At 36.7% G+C, this 20,275-nt stretch overlaps 1 protein-coding gene across 2 annotated transcripts in view; it reads left to right on the forward strand.

The window, feature by feature from the left end:
* The first annotated feature begins 500 nt into the window (after positions 1-500).
* Positions 501-20,275, forward strand: part of SRFBP1 (serum response factor binding protein 1) — an 80,500-nt gene continuing 60,725 nt past the window's right edge. The window contains exons 1-4 of one of the 2 annotated variants that reach the window (XM_023738663.1): positions 501-708; positions 9,509-9,542; positions 9,874-9,962; positions 10,983-11,055. In XM_023738663.1, the coding sequence (XP_023594431.1) occupies positions 704-708; positions 9,509-9,542; positions 9,874-9,962; positions 10,983-11,055 (201 nt within the window). In that variant the 5' untranslated portion in view covers positions 501-703. The remainder of the gene's footprint in view (positions 709-9,508; positions 9,543-9,873; positions 9,963-10,982; positions 11,056-20,275) is intronic. The other variant, XM_004384265.2, reaches the window with a different exon arrangement.

The raw sequence follows: 20,275 nt of genomic DNA on the forward strand, positions 1-20,275 counted from the left end.
CAGACTCACTCCCTCATACTTTCGCAGCCCAAAGCACTTCCCACAGGCAGACCTAACAAATGTGCATTCTGAATCTTCTTCAAATGTTCAATGTGTAAGTGTAAACTTTCTTATAGTGTGCAGAAAAATATGTCCACATCTCAGCTATGAGGCTGGAACAAAAAGCTGAGAAGATCTAATCGGTCGGACTTGCTAGAAAGCCCAGCAATCTAGATACAAATTTGGAGCAAAAATCGGTGACTCATATGTGCTTGAACTTTTCACAAAAGCTCTTTCACTCCCATACAGAGACGAACACCAAACTCCCGACAATGCCATGGGCAGTCTACAAGCGAACATAATAAATGAAAATCTTGGACAACTTCTAAAAGTAGCAACGAACACCTTACACAGCGCCCTCTAGAACGCCTGCTCGCGACTGCTCTCCGCCACAATACCCGATTCCGGCGCGTCGCCTCCTGCGCCGGAAGTTGCTGTCCTTCAGTTCGGTTCTTCCCCTCAAAGCGTCAGCGTACTTTACATCAACGCGTCGGCGCGTAACAGCCGGCGGATGAGTTTTGGCCAGAAGAGGCCACCGTTGAGGGGCGCGGCGACGCAGCCGCAGTCTCGCAGACGCCGTTCACGTGCCGACAGAAAAGCCGAGTTAATTCCGCAGATCATCTGCGAGCTACTATGGCTCAGCCGGGAACTCTGAACCTCAATAATGAGGTGAGCAACAAGCCTGGGAGCATGTGGGGCTGACATGTGGCGTTTACATTTAGGGTCCTCAGAACCGGCTTCTCTGCGTCTTTCCGACGTGGGTGTGATCTGCCGATTTGAAACTCCGAAGCCGGGGGTGGGGCAGGAGGAGCTTTCTGATGGACCTAGGCGAGGTTTCCTGAATCTCCGAGCACGGGAACGTAACCCCCCTTGAGAGTTTTTAGGTGACTAAATCAAGAGGCATACCTCTGGCTCTTAGGCCCCACGATTTTTACCTGTGAGATTTTGGGAAGATCATTTACTCTTTATGTATAGTGTTTTCATCTGTAAAATGAAGCTTATGATAGTACCTTTCTATTGCTTTTGGTAAAGACAAATTCAAACAAGGTCAATCTGTGATCTCTATTACACCACTCTCCCCTCAACCTGTGTACTTCGGCTTTACTGACCTTCGTCCACTAACTAGCCTAGTCCTCTCCAGATCTTTTGTATATGCTGTTCCTTTTACATGAAACTCCTTTTTTCTCTGATTAACCATTTAATACTTATTCCTACTTCAGTTGTCACTTTCTCAAGGAAACCATTTTTGGTATTCATTTAACCCTTTTGAAGGCTTGTATAGCATGATTTACTTCTTTTTAGCGCTTGTTATAGTGGCTTTGTGCATGTGTATATGTGTATGTGAGTGTGAAAGAGATATTCTTATCCCCCCTGCCCCCACTTGACTGTAAATGTTTGCGTACCGTTATATCCCCGGTGCCTATCTGTTAAGTGAATAACTTGGGCTGTCATTTTTATAATCTTTAGTAACTGTAGATTAGCTCTTCTTAACTGGATTTCAGGAATGTATTTCAGAGATCGTACAGCTACCTGGTGGCGCAGTGGTTAAGAGCTTGGCTGTGGTCGGCGGTTCAAACTCACCAACCCCTCCATGGGAGGAAGATAATGGCAGTCTGCTTCCGTAAAGATTTACAACCTTGGAAACCCTGTGGGGCAGTTCTACCCTGCCCTGTAGGGTCACTATGAGTCGGAATCAACTCGATGGCAATGGGTTTGGGTTTTTGATATTGTCTGGAGTTCCTGGGTGGTGCAAATGGCTAACGCTTTTGGCTGCTAACCTAAAGATTGGAAGTTCAAGTCCACCAAGAGGTGCCTCAGAAGAAAGGCCTGGCGATCTTCTTCCAAAAAATTAGCCATTGAAAACCCTGTGGAGCACAGTTCTACTGTGACACTCACTGTGAGTCAGAGTCAACGCCACACAACTTTTTTTTTTTTTAATAGAGTTATCTTTCGGATGGTGGTACTTACATATGTGATTGATTTTATAGGAACCTTTGTTTCATAATTTGGAATTATAGCTTTCTCTTTTAAAAAGTCACCTTACAGTCTAATTTAAAATGTACTTAATTTCTCAGAATGTCTTGTGAAAATAAAAGCCTGCTTGCAGAGGCCCCAACTGTATTATGCTTTCATTGTCTCCTACATGTGGTAGTTCTGTCTGAAAATTTCACATCCCAGGATAAAGGCTAACTCCAGGAACTTAAAATATGTTTATGCTTATGAAGTAATGTAAAAGTTTATCATTACTTTTTGTTTTAAAATAAACCCATAATTTTTTACTTGGTTTTATTATTGCACATTTTATTTTCTCGAGTACTTTTTGTGTATTTTGAAGAGAAACTGTTTCAGTGATTTATTGTAGCAGCTTCCCTAACATCTAGCATAGTACCTTGTCTGTAGATAATAAGTATTTGTTAGACAGATGAAAGTATGGATAGCAGAGCTTGAATTGTTAAGTATCAACCAATGTTCAAATGACAGGGAAAATCCCACCCATTAGAGAAAGAAGGAGGCACAAATGACAATAGTGCCATGGCATTTTTAGTGAGCAACGAATTTACAAAATTACAGCTGAATTTGCTCCAGTCATCTGTTTCTTTAGGTAATAGTGATATGTAAAATTTGGATTTAAATGAAGCAATCTCATGAGGTCATACTGTAAAAGATAATATCAAAAACTGTGTGCTTATGAAGTTACGAAACTCCCCTGCCATAATTGGACATACTTTTTAGTAATACTTTTTAATTTTTTTTTTTTTTCCCCCTGAAATGGTAATTCGGGATTCATCGTTAAGAAGAGAGCCAGTTTCTGTATTTGGTTGTTAAACTATTCTGTGAAATTTTGCTAGGTGGCAGTATATTCTCAGTAATAGTTAAATTGTAGCTAATCCCTAAGCATCTCTAAATTTTTTAATTGTTGCTCATCAGAAATAAAAATAAGCCTGATTCAACCATAAATTATCCAAATGGTCAAATTATAAGTTCTCTTATAGTTAATATTGCTAATATGAAATAGTTCAAACATATGGAAAATAATATAACAAATGTCCTTGTAATCCACCTACATAAATGTCAATGGTATCCCATATCCTACTGCCTAATTCCACCCACCTTCTTTTTCACCTCAAAGATAGTTATTACCTTTTTGGTGTGTGTTCCTCTCGTCCATAGTTTTCATAATTTTAGTGATGTGTATTTATACACAGTGTATAGTATTTTGTGTATTTTTAAGCTCTTCATATGTTGTATATACATAGAGTCATGTTATACATATTCTGCAAGTTAACTTTTTATCAAACATTATTTTTGAGGTTTATCCATAGTCATACATTCAGATCTAATATATTGACTGAAAATACTATGTTGCTTTATGTATATAAAGTATTTTATCTCTTATGCAATTTTTTATAAGAATGATGCAATGCATAATCTTGTGCATAGTCTTTCCCTATTGTTGGAGATGTGTCTTACGGATAGATTCCTTGAAGTGGGAGTTTTGTTAGGTACTGCCAAATTTTCCTGCAGAAGAAAAATACCAATTTGCATTCCTCCCAGCAGCGTATGAGAATGTCTGTTTCCTCACAGCCTTACAAACAGAATGTGTTGTCATATTTTTTAGTATTTGCCAATCCGATAGGTGAGTAAAGAATAACCAGAAATTTTAATGTATTCTAAGAAACACAGATACACTCATATTTTTCATAGCAGTGCAAGCTCCCCAAGAGTTGGTTTAAAGTAGCATGTAACTTTGTCCATGGTCCAGGTCTGCTCTCAGCTTTGTAGATCAGAAACTTGTTATCATTGTCACTCCAAAAGTATAACTAATTCTCTCAGAAGCAGACACACATTAACCAGGCTTGTAAGAAGCTGTGTAAATGAGAAAGCTAATGTAAGCAGTACTGCTCCTAGTGTAAAAAATAGAGTTTTTTTTTTTTTTTTTCTAATGGGCTGCATGTAAGGTAGAACGACAGAAAGGGGTTTTAGTTGTACGATTCAAATGTTGGGCTATGATCCATCCATCCCAATAATTGAATTTTTTCAATACAGATCAGATTTCTCAAGTCTGAGCTGGGGAACCTTTCTTTGGAATCTCCTTAAATTAGACACTGCCAACTTTTGCCCCTATGTAGTTCTCTTTTCTGTGCTTATGTTGACTCTTCCCCATGTTCTTTTCTCAAGCAGAGATATTAGCTTTCCAGTTATTTATGATCGTAGTTTTGTCCTGCCTACCCAAGACTTGATCCACGTTACCCTGCCTGTGTTCAGATTTTACCAGGTTAACTCTGAGGGCATCTGTATGTGTGGATTCTAGATGACACCTTCTGTCAGCACATGCATGTTTGTGTGTGTGTGTGTAAGTCTTAACTTCTTTTCTTCATGTTTACCTACTACTGAAGACCATCTGATCTTACAGATTATAGTAAATGCATTCTTTTGCTGCTTGGAAGCCCTCAGCTTTGGCTTGTCAGTCTTGGTGTTAATGGCCTACAGGTTTTTCCTTCATTTTCTGTCTTCAACCCACCACTTCTACTTTCATTTTATTTCTTCTTTGTCAGCAGATTTCATTTCCTTTTTATTCCTTTTTCTTTCTTTCCCTTCCAAACAATGTCATACTCTTTTCACTATTCTAACAAAGATAGTTCTGCTTACTTTTGGTTGGGGAATTAGAGTGTATTGCCCTTAAGTAATGCATTGGGCTTCTGGCTATATTGGGTATTTTTGTTGATTTCTAGTTTATCTGTCAGCCAACTTCGTAATTCCTGGGTGACAAATGAATTGGCAACTTTTTAAATCCTAAATAGAAGACTATTAATTGCTCATCAGTTTTGCAAAAAATAAAGCTAAGTGCTTGGAAAAAAACACTAGAATGGGCAGTTATGAGAAAAATAACATTTTAATATCATTTTTATATAAAGTGACTACGAATATACTTATTTTTATACACTTAAATTTTTCAAATTTTTCTATGGCCTGCTCACAAATGCTGAAAAAAATAAATAAGCTAGAAAAGCATTGTTTGGTATTGGTGTGAAACTAAGTATATGAAGCATTCCCTTTGCTTTTAGTATCCCCTTATCTAGTAATGACAAACATTTAAAAAAAAAAAAAAAACCCTGTTGCTATCAAGTCAATAGTGTCTTATAGCAACCACATGGGACAGAGTAGAACTGCCTGATAGGGTTTCCAAGGAGCGGCTGGTGAATTCGAACTGCCAACCTTTTGGTTAGCACCCAACTTTTAACCACTGCACCACCAGAGCATCTACTATGACATACATAGTACTTTTTAAATTGGAGTTTTAAAACTGTTTTAAAACTTTTTTAAAAGAGTTTTAAAAGTTTTAACGTGGAGTTTAGCTTTCCCATGTTTGGAAAGTAACTAAGGACCAACTCTGCACGCTGCTGTTTATGTTTATTACCTGAGCTTGGTTAGCAGTGGTTAACAAATGGTATATAATCATTTAATGCACCTGCGAGGTACAGTGTTTGGTAACATTTGCTAACATATTTAATGCGTATCTATCACACTTGCTATTTATCATGAATGATTTTTAACTTTGAATAAATGCATTGTAAACCCGTTATAATGCTGTTTATAAATGTAGCGGTTCTTTATTTTTCACTTAAACCTAGTCTAAATGGCTTTTCATTTATGCAGAGTATAACTTTTTTCTAAATGGATCTAACTGAAATTTCCAAAGATTTTAAAATACCTAATGGGAAAGGAACCTGATTACTCTACATTCTTTTAATATAATATGCATTTGGAACAGTGAATGAACAAGTGACTTTTACTGCACTTCTGGTCATTTAACAAACATTTATTGAACACTTACATATGCCATGCATCATCTTATGTATTAAGATGCAGTGTTGAGCAAAACCAGATACTTGCCCTTCATGGATTTTATAGCCTAGTGGGGGAAAGACACATTAAACAAAATCTGACTAAAAGTAAAATATTAAAATATTAGCAATGGTGAGTTTTAGAGGTACTGGCACTTGGTGTGCTTATAATGGGAGATTTTTGACCCAGTTAGGGAGAACGGGAAAGACTTTCCTGAGAAATGACAATTGAGCCAAAACCAGAAGGATGAACAGATGTTAACTATCATAAGAAGAAAGGCATTCCTACCAGAAGATGGGATGCTCTGTGGTAGGTGTAAGTATAGTGAGGTCAAGGAATTATAAGAAACCCCATGTGGCCATAAGAGCGATTATAAGTCACTGAAGAGAGTTAAGCAGATCTAAGTCATCAGATCTGTGTGTTAAAAAAAATTCTGTGTTGTGTATAACTGATTGGAGAAGGGTATGAGTGGGTGTAGAGAAACCAGTTGACAGTAACTCAGCCAAGAGAGCTAGGAGGTAAAGATAGAAAATAGTGGTACAATTTGAGAGAAATAATCAGGAGATAAAATCAGCAGAATTTGGTGATAGAGTCATTGTGAGGTATTTAGAAAAACGCTATCCGTAATGAGCCCTAGGTTTCTGGCTTTTATAACTGAGAAGATTGTTCCAGTGCCTGAAATATAAAACACCAAAAAAGAGATCCAGGTTAAGGGTAAAAACATGAGTTAAGGTGTGAGTTTGCAGAGATAATGAAAACACTCAGAAGGAAATGTCAAGTAGGCAGTGGCACATTTAGGTCTGGAGCTACTAGGAGAAATCTCAGCTGAAGATAAACATTTTTGAGTCATCTTTGTTTAGATGGCAATCGATAATATTCAAAAATGAGATCACCTAGGGCTAAAAAGCATATTGTGAAAAGAAGAGTTGGCCTAGGACTACCCCTTTGTGATGGTTAAGATTATGTGTCAACTTGGCTAGACCATGATTCTCAGTGATTTGGCAGATATTATGTAATCATTGTCCGTTTGATGTGAGCAGCTAATCAGTTGAAATCCAGTCAGTTTCCTCGGGAAGGTGTGGCCTGTATCAAGTATATATGGGTGTTCTGGCAAAGCCCTCTCTGGATCCTGCATCCGACTCATCATCCTCTGACCTCTGGTTCTTGGGATGTGAGCTAGCAGCCTTCCACCTGACCTGCAGATCTTGGGGTTCACCAGCTTCCACAACCACATGAGTCAGGAGAGGCCTCCAGCCTGACACCTGACCCATGAATTTGGGACTTGGCAGCCTCCACACTGTGTGTGCCACTTCCTTGAGATAAATCTTTTTCTATTTTTATATGTATATATACGTATTTGTGTATGTATATATATTTACATATACAGACATATACATATGCACACTTACACATGTGCTTCACTGGTTTTACTCCTCTAGAGAACCCAACCTAAGACACCCTTGTACTGTATTACGTTTTCCTTGAACTGTATTATTACATTTTGTGGCTAGGTACAGGTAGGTGAACCTTCAAGGAAGACCAAGGTGAATTGGCTAGAAAGGAGGAATACCAGGAGAGTAGTCTATCATGGAAGCCAAGGGAAAAGTGTTTCAAGAAGGAGGAAGTGACCAACAGTGTCAGATGCTGCTGAGATCTCAAGTAAAATGAAGTTTGGAAAATTCTCATTGGATACAGGGACTTTTGTGAACCATTGATGTCCTTAGTGACAGCTCTTTTAGTGAACTGGTGGGAATGAAATCAGACTGGAATTATGTGGCATGCAGAAATGGAGATAGTGAGTTTAGACTTCTCTTTCTAAAAGTTTGGCTGTAAAGGCAATGAGAAAGAGAAGGTGTTCCTAGTAAATTGCATAGTGAGAACATACTATTTGCTTTTCTTTACTGAATATGACTCAAGCATGTTTAAATATCAGTGGGGAAAATCCACTTAAGGGGAGTAGATTGACAATGCTAGAGTAAAGGGACATTCTATAGAAAGGATTCTTGGAAGGCAGAAGAGGATGGGATTGAAAGCATAGTTAAAAGATTAATCTCAGACAGTTATAAGGGTATTTCTTATATTGTAGCTATTAATAGAAGAGAATTGGTGATACAAGTAAATTTGCATTCATGATAGTAGAAAGATGATGGTTCCCATCTGATGTTTGTTTTCTCCATGAAGTTGAAAATGAGAGGGGAGGAGGGAGGTCAGAAACTTTAGGAGAGTGGGCAAAGGTTTAAAATGGTCATTGTAGAGTGAATTGACCAGAAAAATATGATAGGATTGCTAGGATGTGTGAGAGCCCATTTGAGATTTGTTATGATTAAATTTTAGTAGGTAGAATATCTCAAGTAGTTTCTGGCTACTGGGGTGCTGTCATGAAGAACTCAAAATGTTTTCATCAGGATTAAGTTTTTCCAACCAGAGGGATAGGAGAGCTTAGGGTATTGGCAAGTGTTGATCATGTACCTAAGCCAGGTGGAAGAAGGCAAATTAAAAAGAAAAGGCTTATTTAAGAGAAAGTATAGGGATCAGAGGCTGGTGGTCCTAATGAAGTCAAAGATGGTGGTTGTGGGTGGCTGCTAGAAGTTGTGATTACAGTGTGGAATATTTAGTGGTCTTAGAATCATTAGTGGTTTTAGAAATGAAGTAGTTATGAGTGCTGACAAGGTCTGAGTGTGACCATAGAAGTGAGTGGCTGAGATGGAATAGATTAGGTTTTTAGAAATGAGAAAAGTCAAGAAGTAAAGATGTAATATTGGATGGGTTATCCAAGTGGACATCCAAGTCACCCAAGATGATGGCAAAACTTAGGGTGGAAAGAAAGTTTAAGTTGAGTGCCAGTATCTTCAATGAATGAGGGGGTTAATGACAGTAAAGAAGGGTAAGAGAAGGTGTTATAGTCAAATGCCGAGAGCTTCAAAGATTTTGAAAAAAAAAATGATGTTGGTATTATTTTGACAAGAAGAGTTTGAAGGATTGTGTGTGCCAGGTACTCTTGCAAGGCACAGAAAACACTCTGAATATTGCAAGACAGTGTCCTTTGGGAGATCCAAGTCTGTAAAAAACAACTGCCACATGAACAGTGGCAGTACGGTGAGATAGATTTGTAAGAGAACCTACAGAGTATTTTGGGGACCCCAAGAATAGAGTAGTTATCTCTAACTGAAGAGACTGGGGAAGATTTTATAGGAAAGAATATGTCTAAACTGAATTTTATGTAATTCTTCAAGTGAAGAAGGGGGAAAAGGACATTCTGGGAGGAATTATAAGGTGTATGTCTCCTCACCATGATAGACAAAACATAAACTCAAAGTGATAACATCCCATTGTATTAGTGAATGTTGTTATAACATGTAGTTGTTTATAACTAAAATATTTCTATGTTTTGGCCAGTAACTGTATTGTAAGAGTTCAGCATTGTTCTGTAGCGGGAAGATTTAAAACATGGATTTGTGTATGTGAGCACAAATGTGCCTTTGTGTTTGTGGAGTTTCTTTTAAAGTTACAACTGAAATAATTTATTACTAAAAAATAAATGCGAGTAATGTAAAATCACTTTCATGCTTTTACTTTTGTTAATACAAACACTCATTCAATAAATTAAATTCTACCATTACAGATGGAGCTCTGTTATAAACCGTAAAGATACAAAGGTAAATATAGCAGTCTCTGATCTCAGGGAACTCACAGTTTATTATATTCCAAGTCCAACAAACTATAATATTAAAATCACTAATCACTGGGAATGCCTTGACTTTTTTTTTGTTTTGATAATAGTTTGTTTCTCTTAAGCCCTCAGACACATGTTTACACTATTGATTTATTCATCCACTGTTTACAGAAGTTTGATTTCATCAAACTGAATATAGTTAGGCAAAAATTTGGTTAAAGTGGTAGGCTAAGTCTAGAATATTGAGACTGAAAATGAAAATGTGTTTATTACTGAATTAAGTGCCTTTCTCATTTTGACTTTATTCCTCTAAGGTCGTGAAGATGAGGAAAGAAGTGAAGAGAATCCGAGTTTTGGTTATCCGAAAACTTGTCAGGAGCGTTGGCAGACTGAAGTCAAAAAAGTGAGTCATTTAAAGTAATAGTCCTGTAACTTATAAAATGTTAAAAGTTGTTTTTATTCAGTATTTATTAAATTTGAGTGTGGGACCTAGAAGAATAATTAAATATCTTACTCATACTGTATTTTATATGTAGAGCGATATCTGAGTAAGATAAAGTGTGCTGTGTTAGGCTATCCTTAACATGGTTTGGACCATGTTAAGAGACAAGAATTCCTCTGCTGTTTTTCAGAATTCTCTGTTTTTTTTCAGAATGAAAGTCCTTTAGGACTATTTATGTGTTTTATGTTACTAGAATTTATTTTAAGATGTTGATAAGATTTTACAAATCTAATAACACCTCGAATCAGTTATGAAAATTTTATATCACTTTTTTCTTGGAATTGTTAATTAATTTGAAATTGTTCATACTTTGTGGAAGTGTTTACCAAAACAATGTCTTCCATATAACTTTTGGAAAATTTTTGTATTTTCAGTGTCACTAGTGTTAAAGTATTTATAGTTCTTATTGCTTTAAGCATGAATACCTAACAAAGTCTTCAGATGTTTTGTTCTTGATTAGTTTCCTGTTTCATAAATCTTCAAGATGATATCCTTTCTCACTGATAAAATCAGATATTTATGGTCTCTATTTTTTAATTCTGGAGAACTTAGATTTAATAAAATTATATCTAAGTTTTCATTTTAGCTTATGAAAGTTATATTACATTAAATACAGTGTGTGACCGGTTTATTTATTAAAAGTACTATTGACCTTATCATTAATGAATCAGGGAAGACAAACTATCTACCAGTGGTAACAATCATTAATATGTAATACCAGAACAATGCTTATTTTTGTCAGTTTCAAACACTCGAGTTTATGAAATTGGGGTGTGTGGTTTTTCGTTTTTTGGAGGGGCACAGGTTGGCAGAGTGTTTGTTATTTAAAAACTTATTATGTTTTTCTAAAAGAAACAGACTTCTTACAGGATATGAATCTAAAATCAATGTCTTCCCTGGCTAACTATTATGTTTTTGCAGAGGTACTGAAGATGCACTGTTAAAAAACCAAAGACGGGCACACCGATTACTTGAAGAAATTCATGCCATGAAGGTAAGGACTTGTGTTGGTGTGTATGTGTATATGTTGCTGTGTCTCCTGTCAGTCTACATTTTATGTGTATATGGTATTATTTATTTAAATATTCCTGAGTATTGCATAAAATCTAACTTGTATGGGTCTGTTTGGTGAAGAATATAACACATATAAAAATTTTTAATATTTTTTAGCTTGCATTTTTCCATATTTTTTACCGAATTTGTAAAAGTGCTAGACTAATTTGAGTCAAATCTCTGCCAGACTAAACTCGTATATGTTTAATAATGCCTTATGGCTCAGGTTTTTATTTTTACAGTAACTTTTTAGGCATAAGGTCTGTTACTTTGAAGAATTAAAGCGTTCATGCTATCTGGGAATGTTGATAGTAATACTGGTGGCTGACATCATGCTCTGCCTATTGCCAACTCAATAAATTTTTGTGTGGTGATGTCAGCATTTTATTCAGCTCTTCAGTAACTTAAAATAAAATTAGTGTTGGACCAACGTGATCTGTATTTTTATTTCTTTCAGCCAGACTCTTCACTAGCATTATTTTTAGGTCTTCTTGCTGCTCTTACTTTGTAGAAACTTTCATTTACCAAATAACATACCATTAAATGTCTGAGAGACTGTTTTATTACAGAACTTAAAAACAACATTTGGTACCAGCAATTATCTTAATTGCAGGGTCATTTTTGCATGTATGTTTGACTATTATATTTTGGTATAACTTCAAGTTTTGAGTTAGGTAAAAGAGCATGAGAATTCCCTAACAATATTTTAATGAGTTAGATAATCAAATCTTTTCATTGTCTTTCTTCCTTTTAAAGGGATGGAAATAATTTTTCTGTAAAGAATGTAAAGTATTTTATAGGTCAAAGTTACTATGGTTAATCGGAGTAGAAACAGATTTAGGAAATGATTCTTTGGAATGAGGTATATTTGTTTTTTGTGGATTTTTTGTTTATATTTTTCCTAAGGGCTGCACAACTCATGGAATCCATCTATATCTTCTCAAAGTCTTAATCCCTTTTTTTAATCCAACGATTAGGTCAAAATACTCTATTTTTCTCTTCGTTATATTTGTGTTCATTCGGTTTGCATCTCATTTAGGCTTTTTCATATACAGACAGTCTCCGGGTTGCAAACGTCTGCCTTATGCACAACCGTAGTTACCAGCCAACCCTTGTAAAACCTATTATGTTAAAAATTCAAGGTACATACAGTGGGACGCGCATCAAAACGTTATTATTAATGTATTATTACGTTAAAGATGTTTTAGTGTATCTGAAAGTGTTTCTTTAATGTTTTTATACATCGAAAAGTACACTGTATACTCTATACTAAGACATACATCTGACTGACTAATGTTAGATACGAACCATACCTAACTGTTCCGACTTACATACAAATGTGACTTAAAGTTTACTGACTTAGGAACGGAACTCATTTGTAACCTGAGTACTTCCTGTACTTTTTTTCCCCCCTCAAATCCCTGTGAGAAATACAATCTTTAGTGATTTTTTATTTGAGTCTAACACTAAGATAAGAAGTTATGATTTATCTCTGTCTCTTTCACTTTCTCTTAACCAAGGTCCTCACTAAATTACATTGCCTACCTAAATTTTTCCCTGTAATTTCTTCCAAATAGTCATTTTTGTAGTCCTAAATTATTCAGAGGCTTTGAGCTTCTATATAATTGCTGATTTTATTTTACTATAGAAAGGATGAAGTATATAAAATAAGTCTATATGAAGTGTATGTAAAGCCTGAGAACAAAAGAATACATACTCTTTAGAGTGCTTCTTTTTGTATTTTTCAGTAATGAATTTGATTTAGTCAATTAGAAAGAGAAGTTGTCCAATTTGATCTATATCTAAAGCCGTTTTCTGTTTTTCTTAAATCTTATAAGCAAAGGTAAATCTGATTCAGTGATAATGTTCATAGGTTTACAAGATTTCTGTGTCACACCGTATTTTTTGTTTTTTTCCTTCTGTTTTTCCTTATGATTATATAAGACCATCGTGGAATTGTTGTCTCATAAAAAGCCAAAATTCATAGCCTGTGTGTTCCTTGAATTCACCAGATTTATAGCAATTATATTTCCTGAATTTGTGGCAGTAGTTTTATAGGGTGGTCTGGGTTGACTGCTCTGACTTCAATTTCTTTTATAATGCCATTTAAAAACTGGATTGAATTTAAATATAAAAACCAGAATAAAAAGAGTACCAGAAAGACTGTATGTTTGCTCTCCTTAAGTGTTAGATTTCATTTCTCATTTATGCTTCTTTAACAGAGTTGGCTTTCTTTTCTAAAAGAAGCAAATACAGTGCACTTTTTTATTAAAAAGTTATTTGTAACTTTTTAAGAAAGTATATATCACAGATATGGAAGTATCAAAGAAATAGTCACAAAAGACAAAACTCACAGTCGTAATTAAATTTGAAGGAAAACCTCTGCTTATTCTTTTTTCCAGAATTTTCTTCTTGGCTCATATACCACTACATTTTTATAGTCTTGTTCATGATACACTGTCCTATACTTGTTTTCAATGATAATAGGGTATTTGTTGCAAGATGACTTCCTCATGAAGAAAACCTGAGATATTTTTAGAAATGGGAGTTTGTTTTTTCTGGACAAGACAAAAATGGCCTGATCTTTAGGCTATAAAATCATAGGGTCTAACTCTATAGACTCTATAATGTATGAATCCCAAGTCTTTGCTGCTTTTTCTAATAGTATTCGTACTTCTAGTTTTGATAGCTTTTATAAATACTGGTTTCTGATATGGTTTCTTTGTTTTTGTAAGTTAAAGTAACTTACCAACATTTGTAAATCCCTTAGTTATTTAGCTGAAGAGGAAATGGTAAAATTAAGGCATGCACTGAAATCACTCAAAATGGGCAGGAAATCCCATCCACAATAATAAAGATAATAACTAGCTTTTATTGAGCATTTGGAGCCCTAGTGGCACAGTGGTTAAAGAGCCTGGCTGTTAACCAAAAGGTCAGCAGTTCGAATCTGCCAGCTGCTCTTTGGAAACCCTATGGGGCAGTTCTACTCTATAGTATAGGGTGGTTATGAGGTGGAACTGACTTGACAGCAGTGGGTTTATTTTGTTTTTTTGGATTGAGCATTTATTACATGCCAGGTATTATACTATATTTTATATGCACCTTATGAAGTAGATTTTATTATTATCCCTAACTTACAAAATATGAAACTGAGACTTAGAGAGGTTAAGCAACTTGTCCAAGTTCAGACAGTTGTTTAGTAGTGGACTCCATTTAAAAAAAAAAACAAAAAACAACCAAATCTGTTGTTGTCGAGTCGATTTTAACTCAATAGCAACCCTATAGGACAGAGTAGAACTGCCCCATAGGGCTTACTGTGGGTAAGGCTGTAATCTTTATGGAAGCAGATTGCCACATCTTCCTCCGTGGAACGTTAGGTGAGTTCAAACCACTGATTGCTTAGCAGCCGAGTGCTTAACCATTGTGCCACCAGGCCTTATCATAACTTACCATAAAGCTAATGGCGTTAGCCAGTATTTAGTAAGGTAAGAAATACCTGAAATATTTCTAGATTCCCCATCCCCCGGCACACTAACAGCAGCCCCACACTCTAGAACAGAGATGGTGAACATCCAGGTCTTAGAAGCCTAGGAGGTTGTGGCCTCACACTTTGAGATCCAGGGGACTGTGACCCTACCCTTTGAAACTGAGAAGGCTCTGCTTCCCATGCTTCTTTCAGTAGCTCTGCTGATCTCCAAGCTGCTCCAGGGATGGTTCTTTTCTTGGAAGACAACAGATGTAGCTCCTTTGGTCTGTTTTCTGCCTGTAGAATTCTAAGAGGTAGACAGCATTCTTTTCTTTTTTCTTTCCCTGTCCCTTTCAGTCTGATGTGTTGGGTTTTCTGCTGTGGTAGTTAGTCACAGGCTTAATCTCTTTAACAAAAGACCGTGTAACCACACCCTTGGTGAACATTCCAGGACACGTGTCCTTATTTGTTGTTTTATTTTCATTTTGCACGGTTTATTTTGAAGTCCACATCTTTCCTCTCGCATTTTACTGTGAGAGAAACCGTGCGACTCCTTTAAGATCTTGCTTAGAAATCTCATCAGCCAGATAGATATCCAAGTTTATCGCTTACAAGTGCTACCTTCCACCAAACATTTAAACATAATTCAGATAAGTTCTTTGTCACTGCATAAAAAGCATCGCCCTTCCTCCATTGTCCAGTTCACATGTTCATCATTTTCTTTTGAAGCCTCACCAGGAGCACATTTAATACCCACATTTCTAGCAACATTCTGTTGCTGGTGCCCTGTGCGTTCTCTAAGATGATAGAGACTTTCTCTGTAGCGCTCCTCATTTCCTTCTGAGCCTCACCAGAATTGCCTTCGATGTCCATAGTTCTACCAGTAGTCTCTTCAAGGCGATCTAGGCTTTTACTGTTTGGCACCTTAAAAATCTTCCAGCCTCTACCCATTATCCAATTCTAAAACCACTTCCACATTGTAGGTATTTGTTAGAGCAGTACCCCACTCCCAGTACCAAATTATGTCTTAGTTTATCTAGTGCTGTTATAATGGAAATACCACAGTTGAGTGGCTTTAACGAACAGAAATTTATTTTCTTGTAGTTTATGAGGCTAGAAGTCCAGATTCAGGGTGCTGGTTCTAGGGAAAGGCTTTCTTTCTGTATCTGCTCTGGAGGATGGTCCTTGTTTCTTTAAACTTTTGCTCTTGAGTGATCTTCATGTGGCTTGGCATCTCTCTTCCCTCATCTTTGCTCCACTGGCTTGCATATTTAAACTCTTATATGTCAAGAGAGATCGACTCAAGATAAACCCTACACTAATCTAGCCGCATTAACATAACAGATGCAACCCATTTCCAAATAGGGTTATAACCACAGGCATAGAGGTTAGGATTTATAACATATTTTTAGGGGACACAATTCAATCCTAGCAGTCATTTAAAAAGGTAGGAAAGAAAGAAAAGACCAAAATCAGTGTCAGAAGAGACTTTGAAACTGCTTTTGAACATAGAGTAGCTAAAGCAAACAAAGATATGATGAAGTTAAAGAGCTGAACAGAAGATTTCAAAGGATGGCTCAAGAAGACAGAGCTTTATAATGAAATGTGCAAAGACCTGGATTTAGGAAACCAAAATGGAAGAACACATTTGGCATTTCTCAAGTTGAGAGACCTGAAGAAAAAATTCAAGCCTCAAGTTGCAATATTGAAGGATTCTGTGGGCAAAATATTGGATGACCAGGAGTCACTGAGAGAAAAAAAATTGGTTGACATTCAGCCATTTCAGGAGGTAGCATATGATCAAGAACTGATGGTATGAAAGAAGAAGGTCAAGCTGCACCAAAGGCGTTGGTGAAAAACAAGCCTCCAGGAATTGACGGAATACCAACTGAGATGTTTCCACAAACGGATGCAATGATGGAAGTGCTCACTGTTCTCTGCCAAGAAATTTGGAAGACAGCTACCTAGCCAACCAAGTGGAAGAGATCCATATTTGTGCCCATTCCAAGGAAAGGTGATCCAAGTGAATGCAGAAATTATCAAACAATATCATTAATATCACAAGTAAAATTTTGCTGAAGATCATTCAAAGTGGTTGCAGTGGTACATTTGACAGGGAATCGTCAGAAATTCAAACCGGATTTAGACGAGAACATGAAATGAGGGATATCATTGCTGATATCAAATGGACCTTGGCTGAAAGCAGAGAACACCAGAAAGATCTTTACCTTTGTTTTATTGACTATGCAAAGACATTTGACTGTGTGGATCATAACAAATTATGGATAACAGTGTGAAGAGTAGGAATTCCAGAACACTTAATTGTGCTCATGCAGAATGTATACATAGACCAAGAACCAGTTGTTCAAACAGAACAAGGGGGTACTGTGTGGTTTAAAATCAGGAAGATGTGCCTCAGGGTTGTATCCTTTCACCATACTTACTCAATCTGTATGCTGAGCAAATGTGAGGAGCTGGACTACATGAAGAAGAATGTGGCTTCAGGATTGGAGGAAGGCTAACAACCTGTGATATGCAGATGGCACAACCTTGCTTGCTAAAAGTGAAGCACTTACTGATGAATATCAAAGACCACAGCCTTCAGTATGGATTACACCTCAACACAAGACAAAAATCCTCACAACTGGACTGATAAGCAACATCACGAGAAATGGAAAAAAAGATTAAAGTTGTCAAGGATTTCATAATCAACTCGGATCCGCAGTCAACACCCAAGGAAGCAGCAGTCAAGAAATCAAATGATGTATTGCAAATCTGCTGCAAAAGACCTCTTTAAAGTATGAAAAAGCACAGATGTCGCTTTGAAGACTAAGGTGTGCCTGACCCAAGCCATGGTATTTTCAGTCACCTCATCTGTGTGCACAAGCTGGTCAATGAATAAGGAAGACCGAAGAGTTGACACCTTTGAATTATGGTGTTGATGAAGAATATTGAATATACCACGGACTGTCAGAAGAATGAACAAATCTTTCTTGGAAGAGGTATAGCCAGAATGCTTCTTAGGAGCAAGGATGGCGAGACTTCTCATGTGTTTTGGACATGTTATCAGGTGGGACCAGTTCCCGATGAAGGACATCATGCTTGGTAAAGTAGAGGGTCAGCAAAAAGCGGAAGACCCTCAGTAAGATGGATTGACACAGTAACTGCCACAATAGGCTTAAGCATAGCAGCCATTGTGAGGATGATGCAGGACTGGGCAGTGTTTCATTCTGTTGAACGTAGGGTCGGTCGCCATGATTCGCAGCTGACTCCATGGCACCTAAGAGCTACAACAAATTTTGCATAGTAAACTGACTAATCCCTTCAAGGTACATAGAATAGATCAAGCATAGGGCAGGGCTGTGGCCCAACCAATCATTTTTGAGAGAATTATAAACCTAAGGCCAGGAAGGCCATATATAATGAGAAACCCATTACTCTGCATTTACCAAGTTCTGTTACTCCTATCTCCTAAATATGTAGCAACTTCTTAGATCAGGTTCTTATTTCACAGTTGGACTTCCTGCCTCTGGACTTAGTCTTCTCAAATCATGTTCTACACTGTAACCAGTGAGCTTTCCAAAATGCATCTCTGATCAGATTTCTTGCCTGCAGGGCCTACAGAGATTCTTTGTGGTCTCGTTTCTAGCTATGTCTCTACTCCTGCTGTATCTTGTTACTAACCGCTACTTTTTCTGTCAACTATCCTGAACCCCAAACATACCAGTTTATCGCATGCCTCCGTGCCTTTGGTCAGGCTTTTTACGCATAGCCCATCCCTTCCACCTGAATAAAGACTTACTCTTCTTTTAACACCTGTCTCTCAAATTGCTTGCTCTAGGAATGTTTCTCTGACACCACCACTCGCATCCCAGAGGAATTATTTACCACCACCTCTATACAGATTTTTAACCTTGTGTATGTCTCTGCCATCATTCTGTATTTCAGTTTGTCTTCATGACATTCCTACTACATAGAGAACTTCTTAAGAGCGTAGGTTGTTTTACTCAACTGTTTACTCCTAACACCTATTATTGTGTCTGGTACCTAGTGAATGCTGCCTAGCTAGCTAGCTAAGTGACTTGTTATGCAAAATTCCTTACTTACATTGGCATGTTTAGAATGTTGAAGTTGCTCTGAGTCTCTGTAGATAAGTAGAATATTTCTGTACTGGTACTAAGAGGAGTCAGTAACCAAAGAGTTGTTTTTGTTGTTCGTGGTGTTAAGTACCAGAAACGGAAAAGCAAAAAGGTACTTGATTTTACAGCCACCTTAGCTAAATCCCTAAGGCCATATTAATTTACTTTTAATTTAATCTTTTAAAACATAGATCTTTTTCTGCTCCTAAGACAAATCAGGATACCCTGGTTTAATAGCCTTCTGTACCCAGGTTGTGAGTTTTTGAAATGGTAAACAGGAAGTTACAGTGGTCTTTTAAAAGATCAGTATATACTGCTTTCCTCACACTCATGTAGCGGCATTTAGAAACAGATCATCACATCAGAATTCCACTTTTTTTTTCCCCTGGCATGTGGTTTCTACAGCTTTAATTCAATATTTTGAATAGGTCATAGTACTGAAAATGTGTTGAATTTTTAATATGTAGGGGACATGCTTTTCATTATAGGTCATGTTGATATAAGAATATCATCAAGTCTCTGAAAATATTCCCATTTTTTAAAAAAGAGCAGTTATAGCAAAGTGGTATCCATCCTGTTTTTGAACCTGCTTGCTCCTATTTGAAAACAAAGAAGCTGGAGGTGCTCATTGCAGAATTGAAAATGCTGTTACCATTTACGGAGTCGTAACACACACCTAATTTTTGAATGAGGAACTGATTCAGGAATTGCTTAAATCTGGATAAGCCTAGTTCAAAGGCTACTGAGTATGTAAACAGGATTTAGGGGTAGGAAGAAAGAAAGCAGTATCACATTAGCTTTATAAAATGTTTTTTATTTCTTTTTGTTTTGTTTTGATTTTTTTTAAGTTTTGTAATTCTGGAAATTTGAACTTACAACCTTGGCAGGACATTTCCTACTAACTATGAAAATATCCGAAGCCCTTTTCAACTGCTAATTCAAAAATTTTGGACAACCAATGCTACTGTCATAATTCCAGTATGAAATAATGTGGTGCTTGAGAAGAAGCAAATATTACAACACACAATGACAACAAAGGGCCTTTGAGAAAAGCAGCAATAAGAACGATAATGGGTCTTGCAAAGTGGTGGGTTTTTTTTCCAACTGGGATGTCACCAATTTTGGGGTAAATGGGGACAAATTATTTCCAAACATTTATGCTCACTAACTTGAACACATATTTTACATTGTTAGGTTTCCATTGTAATGGAAACCACGTATTCTTTTTCTTTCTTCCTCTGTTAGAATAACTAATATTAGTATTTTGGCTTTTCAGAGAATGAATGTTTTGTGATAAGAGAAATTCAATTATGTTGTATTTTTTTCTTGAATATGAAGAATTTCATGTCCTTTTTCTCTACCTGCCACTAAATGATGTAAGCTATGTAGTCTTCTAAGAAATTAAAATAATTCCAAGAGGAATGATTGATCCAGTCAACAATGTTTCTTTTGAAATTTATAGTGAAAATATATAGCTCACTTTATTCTCCCTTTTTCCTCTACAAAGACTAACCAAACTCCTTACAAAATATATCAATTTTATACATGGGTGGGGT

This window comes from Trichechus manatus, unplaced genomic scaffold, assembly GCF_000243295.1.
Source record: "Trichechus manatus latirostris isolate Lorelei unplaced genomic scaffold, TriManLat1.0 scaffold00121, whole genome shotgun sequence".
Taxonomy (NCBI): domain Eukaryota; kingdom Metazoa; phylum Chordata; class Mammalia; order Sirenia; family Trichechidae; genus Trichechus; species Trichechus manatus.